Below are 17,749 nucleotides of genomic sequence, written 5' to 3' on the forward strand. Positions count from 1 at the left end.
CACAAGATGTTTCCTGAGTTAATGGAGAAGATTTTATTGATCATTTACAACACCAACACAAAGATGTGAAGAGGGAACAAGAAATCCACACATAAAGCATTTTGGCAAATAAGGTAAATATGTTTGTATAACTTGTGAATTTTCAGACAAATCAGTCTAGCAGTAGGCTTTTTGTAACATATTAAGCAGTTTTAACACTGACCTTGGTTGCACAGTGAAAAGGTTCTCTGAGTTCACCCATCAGCAACTTGGACCCCTTGAACCCTGCAGCTTTGCAACAACAAGAAAAGCACTGTGGAACCATTATTTCTTCAGAGGCTGACTATTCAGTGTGTGACTTGTTCCCTCTTGTGGTAAGAAGAGCATGCTACAAGTAGAGAGAGAGATAGTGATGCAGTGAATTGTTTTAGTAACTGAAAACCAAGATGCTCTGATGCGCAGAACATAATGTTCTGTAATCTGAAGGTCCATCTATTGTGGGGCTTTCAATCGCATCATGATCTTCGTCAGCACGTGGAGATTGTGCTCTTGTAATGCTGATAAAGTTGATAATCTGCAGTTCCATGACAAATGAATGAACTACATCTACACGAGGACCAAGTAGTGAGTAAAGAGTCAAGAATGAACTTCAATTAAGCTCAGCTAGGAAGGTATAGCTTCATTTTGACTTCATAGAACAACTTAAAGCCTCCTAAATTATGTCCATGTTGCATGATCAAGTAATGAAATTTGGAATATGTTACAGAAAGTCCCTGAATAGCACTGAACCTGAGATTTGTTTGTACACTTTTTTTTCTGTAGCAAAGGAAGATTCACACACAGAGCAAAACCAGATTCAGACTGAGGTCCATGATGTCAAATATTTCTATTTTTCATGTTGCAGGGCTGTACAGACAATGAAAATGTGCAAATGTGCATAGAGATCAAAAAGTGAAAACATTTCAGTCCGCACTGGTCTTTTCTCGGTGCAAGATGAGGCATGCACACTGGTACCCCGTATTTATAAAGGTCACTCCTACAGGTGCATCTGGTCAGTCATCAGCAGCTTAATTAAGCACAGCTGAAGTCACTTACCAACAGGCCACATCATGACAAGTCCAATAGCAAGCACCACAAAGCATAGACTCAAACAAATGCTGGTATACATACAATGGTGGAATAAACACTAAAAAAGTGGGGTTAGCTGGTACAGAGAGACAATAAAATGAGTCACAGAAAACTGATCATTCCCAGTCATTCATGTAAGCCGTTAGGATGTAATATTTCAAGGTGAAACATCTGCACTCACATTGGATTATATTACCCCAGTTAGGTAATATTATATCAGTGCCACAGAATGCCAAATCTGACAGTGATTGCCATTTGTGTCTGCAATAGCTGATTTAGGATCAGCATGGCTCTTTCATGTTTGTTGATCCTGAATCTAAATTGTCAATTTTCAACAGATTTTGATATTACACGTCTGAAATCTGCAAATGTGGCGAATTTGTGGTTTGCAGAAACATACATTACCAACATTATCTTCGGGGCTGAATTGTGATGGCTTACTCACCTATAGTACCCACAGTGGAGTGCTGGCTTGCAGACAGGCATTAAAGAAAGATGGAAAAGCTGCAAGTTAATAAATCCCAATAAGTCTTAAATTTTAAGTTCTAGAGAGCCTTCTTTAGGATACACGGTCAGTCATTTACATTTATTTATTTGGCAGATTCATTTGTGCAAAGTGATGTCCAAATGAGGTACAATCCAAGCCACAATAAATCAAGTAGAAAACCTCATGACATGACATGAATAATATAATTTACCTCCAGTCTGTTATTGTCGGAGAGAAAATGATCACAAATCATTTTATGTATAAATGTTTTGTTTTTTTTTCTTTAAAAGATCTATTCTTAAAGCTTACAGAAAAGATAAGATATCAAGGATATTTTATGTAAACATGTCAATCACAAATACAAAATCAGTAAATATTGTTTAGTCATTTGTCAGTGGTAACATTTCGTAAAAAAAAAAAAAAAAACATCAGTAGCAATATTTCTCAAAGACATTCAAATTCTCAGTGTATGTGGATTGGGGTGTTTGTGTGTGTGTGTGTGTGTGTGTGTGTGTGAGTGAGTGTGTGTGTCCATGTACGTTGCAATAGTCAAGGTGACCTCATCATAGTCATTCACCCAGTGGGCTCTCAGCCGCAGTAACGTCTTGCTAAAAGTTCATGCTGCCTCTGCGTGGCACCGATTTAGTGACACCATTAGCAGAGAGTCATTCTGACTTGAAAAAGCTCTCAAATGTCCTGTCTGAAGAGGGTGCAACGAGGCGTTTAGGAGGCAGAGTTTTAGCCTTAGAGCTGGGATTGTCCTCTAGCTTTGAGCTATACCTGACAAGACAGACGGCTAGCTGAAGATGGGAAATGGGAGATACGATTTGTATCTGTCTTCTTACTCATGATCACAACACAGGATGTTGGTCAGATTTAAAATTAAAAGACACAAAGTATACAGTTTTATGTTCAAGCTCGATACAATCTGTCACTACATGTTCACATATACTCCAGTCAATTGCATGGCAACCCTGTTTATAAATATTCATCTTAAAGGAATACTTAATCTGTAAAATGACCATTTGTATGTCAGTTCATTACCTTGTGTTATGTTGAATTCTTTAAGAAAACTCTGTTTTTCTCGACTGCCACAATGGTGAATAAAGAATCCAAAAATGGCAAAGATTCTTGGTGAACTGAAGTAAATGGGGACCGCATTTTACATCAACAAAAATATATCAAAACTTACATTTACAAACTTTAGCACAACTTGTGCTGGATAATCCAAGTCTCATTTATCCAATCAAATGTTCAGGACTTCATCAGCAAATGCATTTTCACTAAATCCTTACTATTTAAAACACTTCAGCATAAACTCCCGCTCGGGTGAATGGTTCACCTTGGCAACTCAATGGAATGCGAGAGCAGAGTTAGACACATATGCTAGCCCCATGCATGCTACTCAAATGCATAGTGTTTTAAGTGTTGTAAGGTTTCAGCAAAATAAACAAAAATATGCATGTGTTTGGGAAATACTGAGCATAAGACTGAATTAATAACACTTAAACTATACTGCACAAGCTGTGTGAAAGTTTGTAAACAGATGTTTTTGATTACAGTTTTGTTGTTAAATGAATTTTTAAGAATGTTTGCCATTTTTGGATTCTTCTTTCAACATTGAGGCATACGAGAAAAACATTTCTTCACACATTCAATGTTACACAGGGTGTAACTGATTTACTATTGTCATTTTGTGGGTGAAGTATCCTTTAAAGTACTGGTTCACCCAAGTGGTACATTGCCATACAGACAGACAGTTTAATCTTGTTTGCCCATGTTTGAGATATCTATGTTTAAGACGTCTACACCAGAGGGCAGCATCTATCCATAAACCAAAGAAAGTTTTTACATGACAGCGTTTCTGTGTCCAGCTATTTGATATTTGACACACAGAGGCTTCTGTGTTTCTGAGGGGAATTTATCTCTTGAGATTTGCATTCTGCTCAAGATGGACAGCTTTTCTCTTTTCATGGCACTCTTGCGTAAAGCGTGCATTCACATAGCAGTCCCACACATAAACAACCGTCCTGCAGTGGACATACCTGTCAACACACATTTTCGTCTCTCTCAGGAATAATTACATACTCCTGAAAATAATCTGTGGCTATAAGGTTTATATCTTAAAGCTAAATTGAACCAGTAGCTGAAAGGACATTTGCGGTTATATGAAAGTGTGTGTGAGTGTGTGTGTTTGTATTTGTATTTGAAGCTGATGAAACCAATACCCTCTGCTCCCTCATCCGCGACTCTATATCAAACCAAAACAACAAAGATTTTTTTTTTTTTTTTTACAGTGTAATGATTATCGGCCTCTCAACAAGGTGTAAATCCATTGTTCATTTCATTCAAAAGCTAAATAGAAGAATAATAAACCTCTGGACCGTGCATGATGACTCACTAATTAAGAGCGGTGTTACCCTAGATTAAAAAAAAAAAAAAAAACACTATTCTCAGTACCTTATTGTTCCTAATCAGTGTTAGCCATGGTTTAACCCTGGTTCCTTATCACACTATTATTTCTGTGTGACATAAAGGGAGATTGAAATAAACAAAAATGTCCACATAGGTCCATGTGATCCAACTCCATTCCGGTCTGTCTCTGTACGTCCATGAGGTCTGGGTTTAAACCTGATTAAGGTTTCTCGATTCTTAACCAAAGTGCTTGCAATGTATCTACCAGATTTGGTGCTCTTCAAAGAGCAGTTGTAGGGCACATTTGAACTTTTCCTCTCCAGGTAACTATGAATAGTCAGCCAGCCCCCTTCAGCCAATTGTTTTGTAGTGTTGTGCTTCACATGTGAGAGACTGTGGGAGCCGTCAAACCAATGCACATCTCCGTCTGGGTAGACACGTTTGAAGGTGCAGGCAGGGTGGTCATTAGTGTAGAAGTCCTCAACGATCCCAGAACACTCTGATGGGTAGACCATAAAAAAGAGGTTTGAAAATAACTTAAATAATGTGCTTCATGTACAAAGCAATAGGGTCACTTAATTTTCCCCCTTAGCATGTGAAACTATCAAAAGCCCCACATTACCTCACCAGGTGGCAGAGGGGCAAAGTACATTTACTCAAATTTTATAGTGTAGTTGCAAATTTACATTACAAACTACATTTTAGGATTAAAACAAATATTTTCTTACTTCTACTGCCTTTCTACCCTTTACTCCTCTACATTTGATCAATATAGTAAATTGTAACTTGCATATTGATATTTTTCTCAAAAAAAGTGCTTATTGTAATAGATTACACTACCCAGAAGTATATAATGTAATTCACATTAACTCAACCAACATTTTAATTGGGCATAGTAATTCATAAGGATATGTGAAATGTGACTAATGTCTTCATCGGCCAAAAAGTCATTCTTTATCGCTTTATATTATATATTTAGAAGAACAACTTCTGGGCTGCCAAATCATAAAAACTCCATTTTGCTGCTGCTCATCTTCCATTAGCATAATTGGCGTTGTCTTTATAGCTATTGAGATATTTAATTCATCAGGCAAGATCCTTTAATTGGCTTGTTAAACCACTTGCTTCCTGCAAAAGACCTGCGGACCCAAATCGATTAATTAACAACTTATGTAGGACTGGTGGCTCATTTTCTAACAAGCCACAAGGCTTACAGTTAAAAATAGTATCACGTGTTTAATAAAAAACTCTTCATCAACAATCCACCAAAGGGCTTGTGGATTCCTCATTTTGAAATATCTCATTGTTTTGCAGTTGCAGATACTGAACAAATGACTTGTGCAACAATTAATTTAGGTTCAGATGCTCTGCAATTTTTTTTTCTCAGGGGAAGAATATTCCTTTGAAGTTGCCTTTCTAAAGCCAGCCAACTTCTGACAACTCGAACGCTGCTTTTACAAAACAATCTGCTTATTATTGGTGTATAAAACTTTACTTTAGTTAGCTATTTACCACTGATAAAGCATACAGCTGTAAATGACCGACATAAAAATAGTTTGTCTAGTTAGATAGTGGCAGCAAATGGTTCTCATACCATCAGCTACACTGATGCATCAGAACAACTTAACAATGTGGCCACTCTGTGTAACGACATATTTAACTTTTAAACACAAGACACTTTTAAACACATTTTGTTGTTAATAATTCTGTTATTATGTCGACTGTACATGTATGAATGTAAATGCTAATTTTACTTGGAGTTTAGTTTCTTTTTTCACATTGTCATTGCTGCTTTTTCTTTCAGGTAAAGATGGAGAAAATATAAATTTGTTTATATGTATATTGCTGGGTAGCTAGTGAAGTATAAACACATATCTTAACTGATCTTAACCTGCAGTGATACATCAGATTTAATTTTTCTAAATATATTATATATTATTAACCTGAATCTGCAACATAATTACAAATAAATGTAGTGGGGGAAAAACCACAATATTTGCCTTTAAATTGTACTGGAGCAGAAGTATGAGGTAGCAGAAAACTGAAATATAAAGTAAAATGCAAGTACCTCAAATTGTACTTTGAATTGAACAGTAATTCAGGAAAAGTTAGCTACTTGGTCACCTTCCACCACTTGTAGTTTTGGACCACTAGGTCAAAGTAGCTGATGTTTATGAGAGCATCCCCACTTTTCCTTGTCTCATGCTCATGCACAAGGATGCATGTGTAGACACACATGCAGGTCTGTGGGACCTGCCAATGCTTTCACACTATTGTATAAATCAACAGGTGCCAGAAATGCGCCAAGAAATGCAACAGAGGGGCAACAAATGCCACATTCCCACTGCAAGGTACAGCACAGCTCTACTCGCTCTTTTTATGGTTTCCATTAGCAAAAGTTATGATGAGTACCTGGTACATTTTGGAAACACTTAAACTGAGACTAGAAGGTAAAAATACATCTGTTTGTTTACCAGAAAACTCCACATAGGGTGCCTTTAAGTAAAGAATCTAAATACCTATACCACCAGTGCTAATGAAAGCAGACCAGTCTTTCTGTATTTTGAACATTCATGGCAGCAGTTTTACAAATTTCAATGAGTCATATTATGTTTTTTCTGAATAAAATAAAGATGTGAACACTGACCTTGTAACTCCACTGTTGTATATTCATGTGAAGCTCCCTGTATGGATTGTAGTTTGCACATGTAGCGGTTTGAGCTTCCGCTCTCCATTGGCTGTACGCTTTTGAAGATGAGCGACAGCTGCCCATGTTTATACTCGCAATAAAAGTCGCTTCCACTGCGTTTGTGGGTTGTTATTTCTTCTTGACTGTCCACAGAACACAGAGGTGTTTTATTTTGGGACCACCCCATGTGTCTGATTGAAAGTTTCTGTTGAGTTGAGGACACATTGCAGTTCAGAGTAACCTGTTGGTTACACTCTGCAGTTATCACTGGAGTCACGCTTAGTTTCACCAACTCTGCAGACAGAGATACGGATACTTTACAGAGATTTAAAGTAAACAAAAGGTTCTTGTTATTTTAGCACATTCCCACTGTTAGACTTACATTATTTGAACATCACCCACATCTTCCCACAATTTTGGACAGGGAAACTCCAGAGATTTTACTTTCACTTCACTTCAGTAACAAATGAGTCTCAGCCTGTTTAAAATAGCTTTATATACCTTGTGTTGTAAGAGTGAATGCGGTTAGAAGCCAGAGTGTATGCAATGCTGTGGACCCCATTATCCTCTCTTTTGCATTTCACTGTAACGTGAAAAACAATCGAATTAAAACAGATCTCAACATACACAAGTTTTTCTGTGGGCAGTTTTCACTTTTATCTTAATTTTTTACCATAATTTCAAAAGCTAAGTCATAAATTTGAGTAAAACTTACCACAGGATGATTGGTGCTTCTCCTCAGCTCTGCTCGAGTAGTCTCTGATTCCTTACGATGCTTCTGTGCATGAACGCCGTCCTTCAGACTCGTCCCTAAGATCACAAAGTTAATGATTACGGATTTATGGAAAGGGAATTACCGGGAAGGCTTATCTCTGTGAAGGGCGTGTGTTCGAAACTAAACAAGAGGAGGGGAAGTTTGGTGTTTTGTGTGTGTGCTAGTTGTGTGCGGGAGATAGAGCGTGTGAGAGCAAGTAAAAGAAAACGAAACAGAGGGACAGAGAGTGATAGCCTATTCATGAGACAGTAAAAGCTGCTACAAGTAGAGATTTGTATGACAGCCTTTGATGTGCTGCAGTAGTGCTCTGCTGTTTCATTTCACTGAATTCAACTTTTATATAGATTTTTTCCCATGAGGTCATTATGACTTTTTAATATTGTTCAAGCTCTATGGCAATAGCCACAGGCAAAATGCTTTTATGTCTTGTGGTCCAAAGAGTCACTTTCACTCAATTAGGGACTTTGTTCATTAGTCAGTTTATCGGAAGTTGTCGCGTTATTATGAAATAGTGACATAAATGTCAGTAATACACACACACACACACACACACAGGTCAAAACATGTGTTTTTTAAAAGACACACAAGTGACCTGTAAGTGACCCAAAGGTTGGGTAGAAAGAAAACACTGACTCATACTTGTAACCTTCACGTAGCACCCTCATATCAATACATCTGGGTCACATGAACACATAACAATTACAAGAGGAATAAAAAAAGAAAAAGAAATAAAGGTACAGCAAGGGCCTTTTACAAAATAACATATTTACTCAGAGGCTATACATTTTTAAGTGACTAATATGCAACTGCAAAAACTTTTTTGGCCTTATAACAATTCTATGACTCAGTTGGATTTACTTTGCTGCACTGCCAGTCAGTTTTCACTGACCCAAACTTGGTACGTGAGTAAAGATGATGTGAGCTTTGAATGTAGCCTCTGTTCACATTAAATTTATAAATGCCAAGCTTTTCATGAAAATAAGTGTACTAAGTTGTACTTTCATGACATAAATGAGGGCTAATGTATTCATAATTTAATTTATTGTATTTTACTATATATATATATATATATATATATATATATATATATATAGTGTGTTTTTTTACATGTTTTTATTCCCCTTTGCTTTACTGTTTAGATTTATTTATTCATTCCGTGTACAAAGTGCAGCAGAGAATTAGATGAGTCAGTATCTGTGGGTGACATCAAAGTTCAGTTCTGGAAAATATGGAGAATGCAATAAACCCCAGGTGATGGGAAAGCTGTATGTTTGCATAAAAATCTTGCTAAATGCATTTCTAACGTACGGAAACAGATCACCTATTTATGTGTCTTTATCAAAGGATTATGCTTTCACTCTCTTTTATCTTATTACCATTAGAAAATAACAGGAAAAGACCAAAGCAAACCCTGAAAGGATCCTACTGACTACTATTGTCAATTGCTTATGACTCCCTGGTGCAGCATATTTTTCCAAAACTATTAAAAAATACTTGAAAGAGCCATGCCATTACGTTAAGTGACAGTGTATTTTATTTTGAAACTGTCCTCTGCTATATTTTTCATCTCAAGAGAGTATTTCAATTTCAGCTAGGCCTCACTAAGGATGCTCTAGGGATATTCTGTTTACACTGCTTTCTAGTTCCATGGGCTGAGAGGAATACAGCATTTCTTTTTTAATTAGGAAATGGAGTCACAGCTTGGGAAATGCAATAAGAGTCTCTTTTTTGATGCCAGTGTCATCCTTTAAAAACAGTCTCACATGTATCTGCACAGTAAATTCTCCTGTCATAATGAGCATTGATTTTCAATGACACTCATTTGGACACTTGCAGTATGAGTGTTAATTAGAGATCTGCTTGCCCAGTGAGTGACAGAGACTGAGTAACTGGTGGTCATTTACTTATTGAGCACTGGGAGACAGGGGGGGACAGGGACAGAGCCTGCCAAGATCTCAAACATTTATGACAGGAGAAATGTAAGCAGTGTTCAACTGCAAAAATGAGTCTCAGTGTGCATCAAGGGCCCAATTTAAGGGTTGTATTTGTTTATGCCCTGTGTAAACCTTTTCTACTTTGGTTCATAATAGTATGTTTAAATCACAAAACAATGGAGGCCACTTTTCTTGGATCGTACATGGCTGTGGTTAGGGACAGGAAATCAAATGTGAAGGAAGATCCTGGAGGTTGTAGAGACACCTGCTGAGATTTATTGTAAAAACTGCTGAGTATGATTAACACATGCAAATTTGAACGCACCAAGATGCAGAAATCCTGTGCATACAGCCCGATTAGAGGGCTCTAGATGCAATTGCAGAACTTGGGTTACAATGTGCAATAATCTTCTCCTCTCTCCAAATAAATGCTTCATTGGGGTCCATATTCAGACAGACAACAGCACTGCAAGCAAAAATACAGCATCCTCATTTATTCTAATGAGGTCACAATGTAAAGGATACCAGCAAAAAACATCGGCATTAGGCTACAGCAGCGGCTACTACCATGGCCACATTATGAGATAATGCGCCCCTGAGTGCAGAGATTCAGAAGGCCTACCACCTCACCGAGTTAAGAGCAAGACACAGATTTTGTGGTGGTTTTGCCTCTTTTGTTGTTATGTTTGACTTTTTTATAGTCGTGCTGTTTCTCTTTAAGGGCATTTTGTTATTTCTTTGGTTCTTTTGTCTCTTGTTTTGTGCCTTTGTAAAGAAGTGTTGTGTATTTTTTGATTGTTTTGTGTCTTTTTGTGAATATTTTATGTCTCTTTAAGGAAAATTCTGTGTTTTTCTTTGTCATTTTGTTACTTTTTGTGGATGATTTGTGTCCCTTTGAGGTAATTTTGAATTGCTTTGCCCAATGTTTGAGATTTTTTTGTCTCTTTTCAGTTCCTTTGCATCACTTTGTGGGGTTCTTTTGTGTGTGTGTCTCTTTTCGCCCCATATACTCATATACACTCTTTCTGATTATCTTTGTTAATTTGACATTTTGCAGGTGAAGGCCCAGGGGCTCCAACAATGCATCAGCATGCCCACTCAGTAATCCATCCATGGCTACTACTATAGCACACTCAAAAGCCCGAATGAACTGTTGGCAGTCTAGTTGCATTGTAGAAAATGTGGGGGGCAGATTTTTTGACATCAAGATATCAAATGTGTGCAATGAAAACCAACTCTCTGGCTCTACTGCATGAATTTCAAAACATCTTTATGAACTGTGTCAGATTATTCTCAAAAAACGAAGTCAGATACTACTTGTCACAGAGCTCCTGCTTTTGGTTCTTGCAGACTACGGTCCTTATATACGAAACCACAAACGCAGGCTTCTTTGTAAAACATTAACATCTTCAAGTCTACTGGTTTTGTGTACCTTATTTTGGCAGAAAAGTGTCATAAAAGTGTAGTTTTTTGCATTTTACTGAAATGGGAAAAGAAAATCTAATTAAAATGACTCATGATCTTTCACTGAACAGTTCTATGTTATTACATTGCAGATGCACATATTATATGCATGTTTTATGCATAATGTAGTGACTTCTTCTTCCTGCTGCAGCTTTGCTACCATCTCCTGCCTTTATGTTGAACCTTGGTCCTCATCTTAGTGAATCTAAGCAGCCTAATGATTAGCAGATATATCTCATCAGCATACGGCCAAGCAGACAAACACTTTTCAAAGTGATTGACTTTTCTTTTGATGTCATTGACATTGTGTCTATACAAACATTAAATTATAAATACAAAGGGTGCCCAGTAGGTCAGTTGATAGAGCAGGTGCCCCATGTACAGAGGCTACGTCCTCGCCGCAGCAGCCTTAGGTTGAATTCTGGCCTCGACCCTTTGCTGCATGTCCCCTCTCTCTTTCTCACCCTTTCTCACTTAATACTGTCCAAGCCAGAAAAAAATAATCTTAAAAGAAGTGTGAATACACACTGAATTCTGTGGCATTGCCCTTTGTCCTGGCTGTGGGTTTTATTTTTTTATGAGCACACTATTGTCAAGGTTGATGTTGCAATAGCCATGAAGTGTTAATCTTGAATAAAAAGTGTGGCTCAGGCCAGATCAAAGCATGTTTTATTTTCCTCTAGTTAATCCCCCTCTGACTGCGTTTCTTGCATGATACAATCATTTAATTACACCTGACTCTGGCTGTTCATGACAGCAGCTATGCGGCTTAGTTACGTGGCATGTCGAGTTTTATCCTGTACTTAATTGCTGTGGGGACCAGATTATCCATTACGCTGAGTCTGATCTGTTACTTTAACATAATTTGCTGTAGGTCTGGTAAACCAATGAAGTTGCTCAGAATCTGGTAAATAAAGTTTGACAGTAAACCTGAGCTCAAGATTGTGTTTGAGTCATTCTCTGGACCTGTTGCAATGGTGGTAAATCAGGCTAATATTTATGCAGTAAGGTGAAAACGTCACATCTCAGAGTCTGGTGATTGGTGAAGTTGAAGGATTACATACTGTTTGTTTAGGGACTAAAATAATGTCACACTCATAGCCACTTTTTTCCCACTGCACCTGGATAATGTCAAAGATTTTAGGAGTAACCTCAAACAGAAGTTGTAAGGTTTCTAAATGACCGTAATTTAAACTTGTTTCAGATTAATGCTTGACATGAGCTGTTGATCTTCCATTGCATCGGGGTCTTGAAGACGCTGGTACAAGTAGCACTCATAATTCCTGTGTATCTAATTCCTGTTGAAGACTTTAGCTGTTAAACCCTCCCCCCCAAAGCCCCACTAAAGCTCAGCCTCAACAAGATTTAAGGAATCTAAGCCATGCTGGCACTTAACTCGAAAAGTTCTATAAGACTATCATATACTGCTGCAAGTTTTCATTTAAAATGCAACTTGCAGCATTAATGGGTACTGAACTGAAGTCTCCATGTTTTATGTTGGAACAACCATATGTAGTTCTGCTTTAAATCGCTTCAGAAAAAGTTATGGACATTTAAAATATGCTTTATGTTAAAAAAGCTGTATTTCATTCAGATATACACAAGCAGCTCTGGCTAACAACTTTATTTTCATAATTATGGTACAGCCTCAGAAATAAAGTTAGTCACCGGTATGACTAGGAACAGACTGCCTCTTGACTTTTTGTGTTGTTTTATTTTGTTTTTTAACCCATAATCAAAGTCAGCGTTGAGTATGGGTTACTCATAATGCATACATAATAATGTGAATTACACATTATTGACTAAAAGGTCAAATATATGCTCACAATGAACTTGCTTAAACTGACAATTCACCCTAAAACCAGAAATATATATATTTCTTCTTACCTGTGTTATTTATCAGTCTAGATTGTTTTGTGGTGAGTTGTCGAGCGTTGGAGAAATCGACCATAGAGATGGCTGCCTTCTCTCCAAGCAATGGCAGACATCATTCAACCACTCATGAATGAAATTAATTATTTTCATAACAGCAAAAGATTTAAACACTAATGGTGTCCTCCTCAGCTGGGCTGTAATGTTAGCTAGCTCAGTGGCGCTAGGTGAGCAAATAGTAGATGTATGCCTCCTTCTGTGCAGTGATACAGTTAGCGGGTGGAGTTCAGTAGAAAGAAAATAATTCATGTAGTACATGAAAAAGCTCACAACAAGGTCTGTAAATTATAACAGTAACTGTGTTATGATTTTTGGAAAGAGGCATTGCTGTTGAGTTTATTTATTTATTTATCTATTTAGTTATTTTTGGCGCTTGAGCACTACAAGGCAAGTCATCTAGTTCCATTATATTTGAGAGAGGGCAGACATCTCCATGGCTGATATCTCCAACACTCAGCAGCTCACAACAAAACAATTTAGACTTATAAAGAGCACTAGAGGTAAGAGAAAAAAATGCGTACTTTTGATTTGGGGGTAGCTGCCTCTTTAGAAAAATGTTTAAGGGGAGGGCATATGCAGTAGTTTTCTGGGTTTTCCTAAACAGGAGGTGATTCACCAAAACAAACAGAAAGGAAAGCTTTCAAAATTATTCAGCAGCATGCTGTGAAAAAAATGACTTTGCCTTAAGCTATTGTGCTGTCGTTCTTTTGTATGTAACAGTCAGTGGCTGGTTTCAGTCTCTTGCAGACTGATTGAACCGGGTTGGGAAACTTTACTGTTGTTGTGGGCTCGCAAAGCCTCTTCATACATACTTTATAACTATGATACTGGGCAAATAAACTTGACATTTGTCCAAGGTTTACTTTTCAAGGGCAACACCAAGGAGTAAAATTAATTCAAATCCCTACTGCTACGAGATGGATCAGTGCTGAGATAACTTATTCCTCCTTTTTAGACATTCACACATTCTTGAGTATGTCAACCGTACAGTATACACCCTCTTTGTTTACTAATGAGTTTTTTTCAGCATGCCAAAAACTGTCACAAATCTAAAACTATTCTCGTTGCTAGTACCACAAACTAAGACTCATGAGCAGTTTATAAAGCAACAACATCTTACCATAAGTGAGTGGGATATATAGTATTCATGGGAGATTTGAGCCAGATGACAGGACAATGAATCATAAGCATATAAGTGATATCACTTTGAAAACAATCTTTGTCCAAAGTTCAACACTGTATTTTCTGGGTCAGGATAATAACCACTTTCTTATAGTTTTCAACACTCAGTCTGCCACAGCTTCAACTCACTTGAACTTTGACTTTTGTGCAACAATTTGAAGTGTATTACTCTTTCTCTCAGTCAGACCTCAGAGAACAGCTTCAATGTGTGTAGAGAGAGGAAAGCTTGCTCAGCAGGTCTATTAAACACTTCCTCAACAAAGCATTAATCCCCATTACACCCTTACCCCCTCTGCCTCTCTACGTGCCCTCACTTCTCAGCATCTTTGACTGCTGATTCCAGCCAGCGGCAGCATGGTCGCAGTGCTTAGTACAGCCATTAGTGGTGACATCCAGAAAATGGCAGGGTGCAATCAATGCTACCCTCTCCTCCTGCAAGAGTCGTAAGTGCAAGGGGCACAGGAGAAGAGGAGCAAGGCTCTAAATTATACAGACTTTGTTTTGCGAGTGAAGAAGCAAAGCTGTTTGAGCAAAACAAGTTTCTTTGTTGGAGTGGCTGTGCGCAGGTAGCAAGTGACTCGCCACTCAAATAAAATTGAGCCAATTTTGCCAAACACAAGAGCAGGATCACTGCTGAGCAGTGATTGATGGTTTTAGCTGTAGTGTGTGTTTTTTTTTCTTGAGGAACAAAAGTTTGAAGAGACTGGAAACATACAGCACTTTCATTCCTGTGACACTGAGTTCATGCATGCTGCTTAAAGGTGACATTATAACTGAAAGTGTAGGGTGTGTTCAGGACTTGCCCTTCAAGGTCCGGGACATTTGTTTTTCTTTTCAGAGCAAGTTAATTATTGACTAGGTGTAGGGTGTGATTACATACTCTGAGTGTTTATTCTATTTGCCTGTATCAGAAACCTGCAGTGACATGCATTATTGTGTAATCAAACTAAACCTATTAATGTGCCTTTGATTTTTACCATGAACATGACCATTCAGTGGGTATTTATACATGCACACTAATATTTGCCATATTTCAAATATGACAGTAATATATATTTTAAATATGATATGAGCCATGTAAGTCTGTTTAGATTTTCTGGGTTACACCTTATCCTCAATGTTGCATTTCCCATTAAGACATGTGAGATATGCCAGTACCAACCAGATTTTAATAATATTCTTTGTACTCTCTTTCAACTGGGTAAACTTAAAAAAAAACTTGGATATCAACTTAAGTTTCTTCATACAACTTCGTACAATGATATTTAATGAATTAGCACCCAATGAATGGTGTTGTCACATTATGTATATAATGTACATATGTTAGGATTAGGAGATAGCTTTAGGAAAGTAGAGTTGCATAGGATAGACTTAGGAAGAAAACATGCTGACAATATACCTTAAAATCACTCCAAGTTTGCTAGGTTTCACAATGGACACAAACACTGGCCCCCTGGGGAAAAATCTTGTATTTGTTTAACCAATCCACTACCCCAATTTCTCCTCTTTACTTGGACTTCTCTCTTATCCAATTTACTTGGGTTATACTAATTGTGTTACATTACTTTTTGTTGTTATATGTTGGAACAGTGCATTAGAACAGCCTGTTAATAACAAATTTTAGGTTATGCACAAATATCGTATGTTGATGTTTTTGGTTGACGGAATGAAAGCGGCAACTTTGGGTGGAAAATCCTGGTGCATGCAACAGCCATTCCAATTGTCTTAACATTGACATGCTAAATGACATGTTTTGGCACGTTGTAGTATGGAGTAGCTTCTTGTAAACAGTACCAGCAGAATATTAATTTTCATTAGCCATGTAAGCCATGTTAGTAGGAATATTGTTTATATTTATATATATCAGAAATGCATGTTAACATAGTCAGTGTACAGCATAATTTAATTTTATATTGATTTTCCAAACAAATTTTTAATATGCTTCCAGAGTGGTACTTTTGTTCAATTTACATTTGTTGTTTTTTAACCCGTGAATGTGAGTGAGACAAGCTGCTGGGTCTTCCAGCTGAAGTCATGGACCTGTACACATGAATCAGTGTTGCCTTATTTAGCTATATTCTTCTGGTAACAGATATGAATGAAAACGTTGAATTAAAAAAGAATAATGGCATTATTGAGATAAGATCAGGGAATGAGCATCCAGTCATTTTTATTCGGAAAATGTGACTTTTTTTCCTGCCACATTCCCAATTAAAACACTGCTAATCACTCAGCCTTAATAGTCATGGCATACTATTGACTTTGTAATAAAGGAGACATTACATTAAGAGAACTAACAAATTAGCTGAGAGACAAAGTGCTTTCGCCAGCAAGGCCAATGTATATAAAATGCATTAAAGCAGTCCCGCTCTTCAGAATTCACAAAGTTTAGTTCTGAGGTCATATGGTTAAAAACTTCCCATAAGATTACCCACATTACAACTGCATTCAAACATAATTTGTAATTTCCTAAAATAGTTTAATTTCTGTCATGTAGTTTCAAAAGCTAGTAGAGTTTGTCCAGCATCCAGTTCTGTGACAACTGACTGATGCCCTGCACCATATGCAGGTTGTTGAGGTTAAACAGTAGGATATCTGTTGGCTGTTACTAAGACAAGTGCTTCTCCACAGACATAACCATGGTTCAGTAATTCTCCAATTAGTAACCTGTTTTTATCAAAACATACATTTCAACTTGGGCAAACATCTGTGAGATCATTGTAGACCTTTGAAGATGCCACTTTCTGCTAGAAAATGTGAGAACACATCTGGGACTTCCAGGGTGATTGCCACATCCCTACACTGACATATGCAGACACACATATGCCAGCAGTCACTCACAACTTGAAGTACTTTATCATTTGATCAAATACTCAAAGAACAGACCTTTATCCAGTGGTGCCCGCAAAAGATGGGGCCACTAATTATTTTGTTGTGGCACACCAATACCAAAAGCTATAACTGAATTTCAGGTATTCAATTATGCTGTTGTAGCATAAAGGCTTATAGAAAACTATGTCAATATGATGGTTAACACTTAAAAACCTGAGCACGTTGGCTTGATTTCTTTCAAAAACGTGGGAAGAAGGTGATGCAAAACTTAACAAGAACTTACTCAACAATTATAAAGAAATTAGTAAAAAGTTAGAAGAAAATAGTCTGTAAATAAGCTTAAAAAGGGAGAAAAAAGCAAACTAAAAGAAGAACTAAAAGATGACCTGAGAAAAGTACTCAAATGAATCATAATAATTTGGTTATATTATTTTAAATATATGGTTGTATTTATAATAGCTTATTTTTCCCTGATTTTTTAAAATTCTAATTTCTTGGCAGTTTGCAGAGCATTTCTTGCAAGGTTGCTCATTGCCTTTTTCCACGTTTTCACAATAAATCAAACCAAAGCCAATTTGCTTCGGTTTCAGAGGTTCAGATAATTCCAAAAGGTGTACTACATACAGTGTAATACAGCCCCCAAAAAAAGTGATGTCGATCCAGTTTTCAAAGGGTTAAGAAATCAGTTGTTTCAGGGTGGCCTGCCCCCCCCCCACAGCTATTCCTCACTGACATCATCACTGCCATCATTCGGTAACTTTATGAACACTATCAGACAGATCATAATGTCATTATTTCCAGTCTACACAGGAGCTTGCACTCCAGACTGCTCTCTGCTGACAGCCTTGCACGGGCCACACGGACACATGATACGACTCCCCTGCTGTCCCTCTCCACTGTCTCTGTCTACGCCCTCTGTTTGAGCCCTTAAA

The 17,749-nt window shown here is 37.4% G+C and overlaps 1 protein-coding gene across 1 annotated transcript in view; it reads right to left on the minus strand.

The window, feature by feature from the left end:
* Positions 1 to 834: 834 nt before the first annotated feature.
* The window catches only part of LOC148189916 (uncharacterized), a 28,781-nt gene continuing 11,866 nt past the window's right edge, over positions 835 to 17,749 (minus strand). The window contains exons 2-5 of the mRNA XM_088075585.1: positions 7,414 to 7,508; positions 7,200 to 7,281; positions 6,657 to 6,992; positions 835 to 4,508 (exon numbers count right to left, since the gene is read on the minus strand). Coding sequence (XP_087931711.1) covers positions 4,111 to 4,508; positions 6,657 to 6,992; positions 7,200 to 7,260 — 795 coding nt within the window. The 5' untranslated portion in view covers positions 7,261 to 7,281; positions 7,414 to 7,508 and the 3' untranslated portion in view covers positions 835 to 4,110. The remainder of the gene's footprint in view (positions 4,509 to 6,656; positions 6,993 to 7,199; positions 7,282 to 7,413; positions 7,509 to 17,749) is intronic.

Source organism: Plectropomus leopardus, chromosome 3 (assembly GCF_026936395.1).
Source record: "Plectropomus leopardus strain MGB_pleo_1.0 chromosome 3, ASM2693639v1, whole genome shotgun sequence".
Classification (NCBI taxonomy): Eukaryota; Metazoa; Chordata; class Actinopteri; order Perciformes; family Serranidae; genus Plectropomus; species Plectropomus leopardus.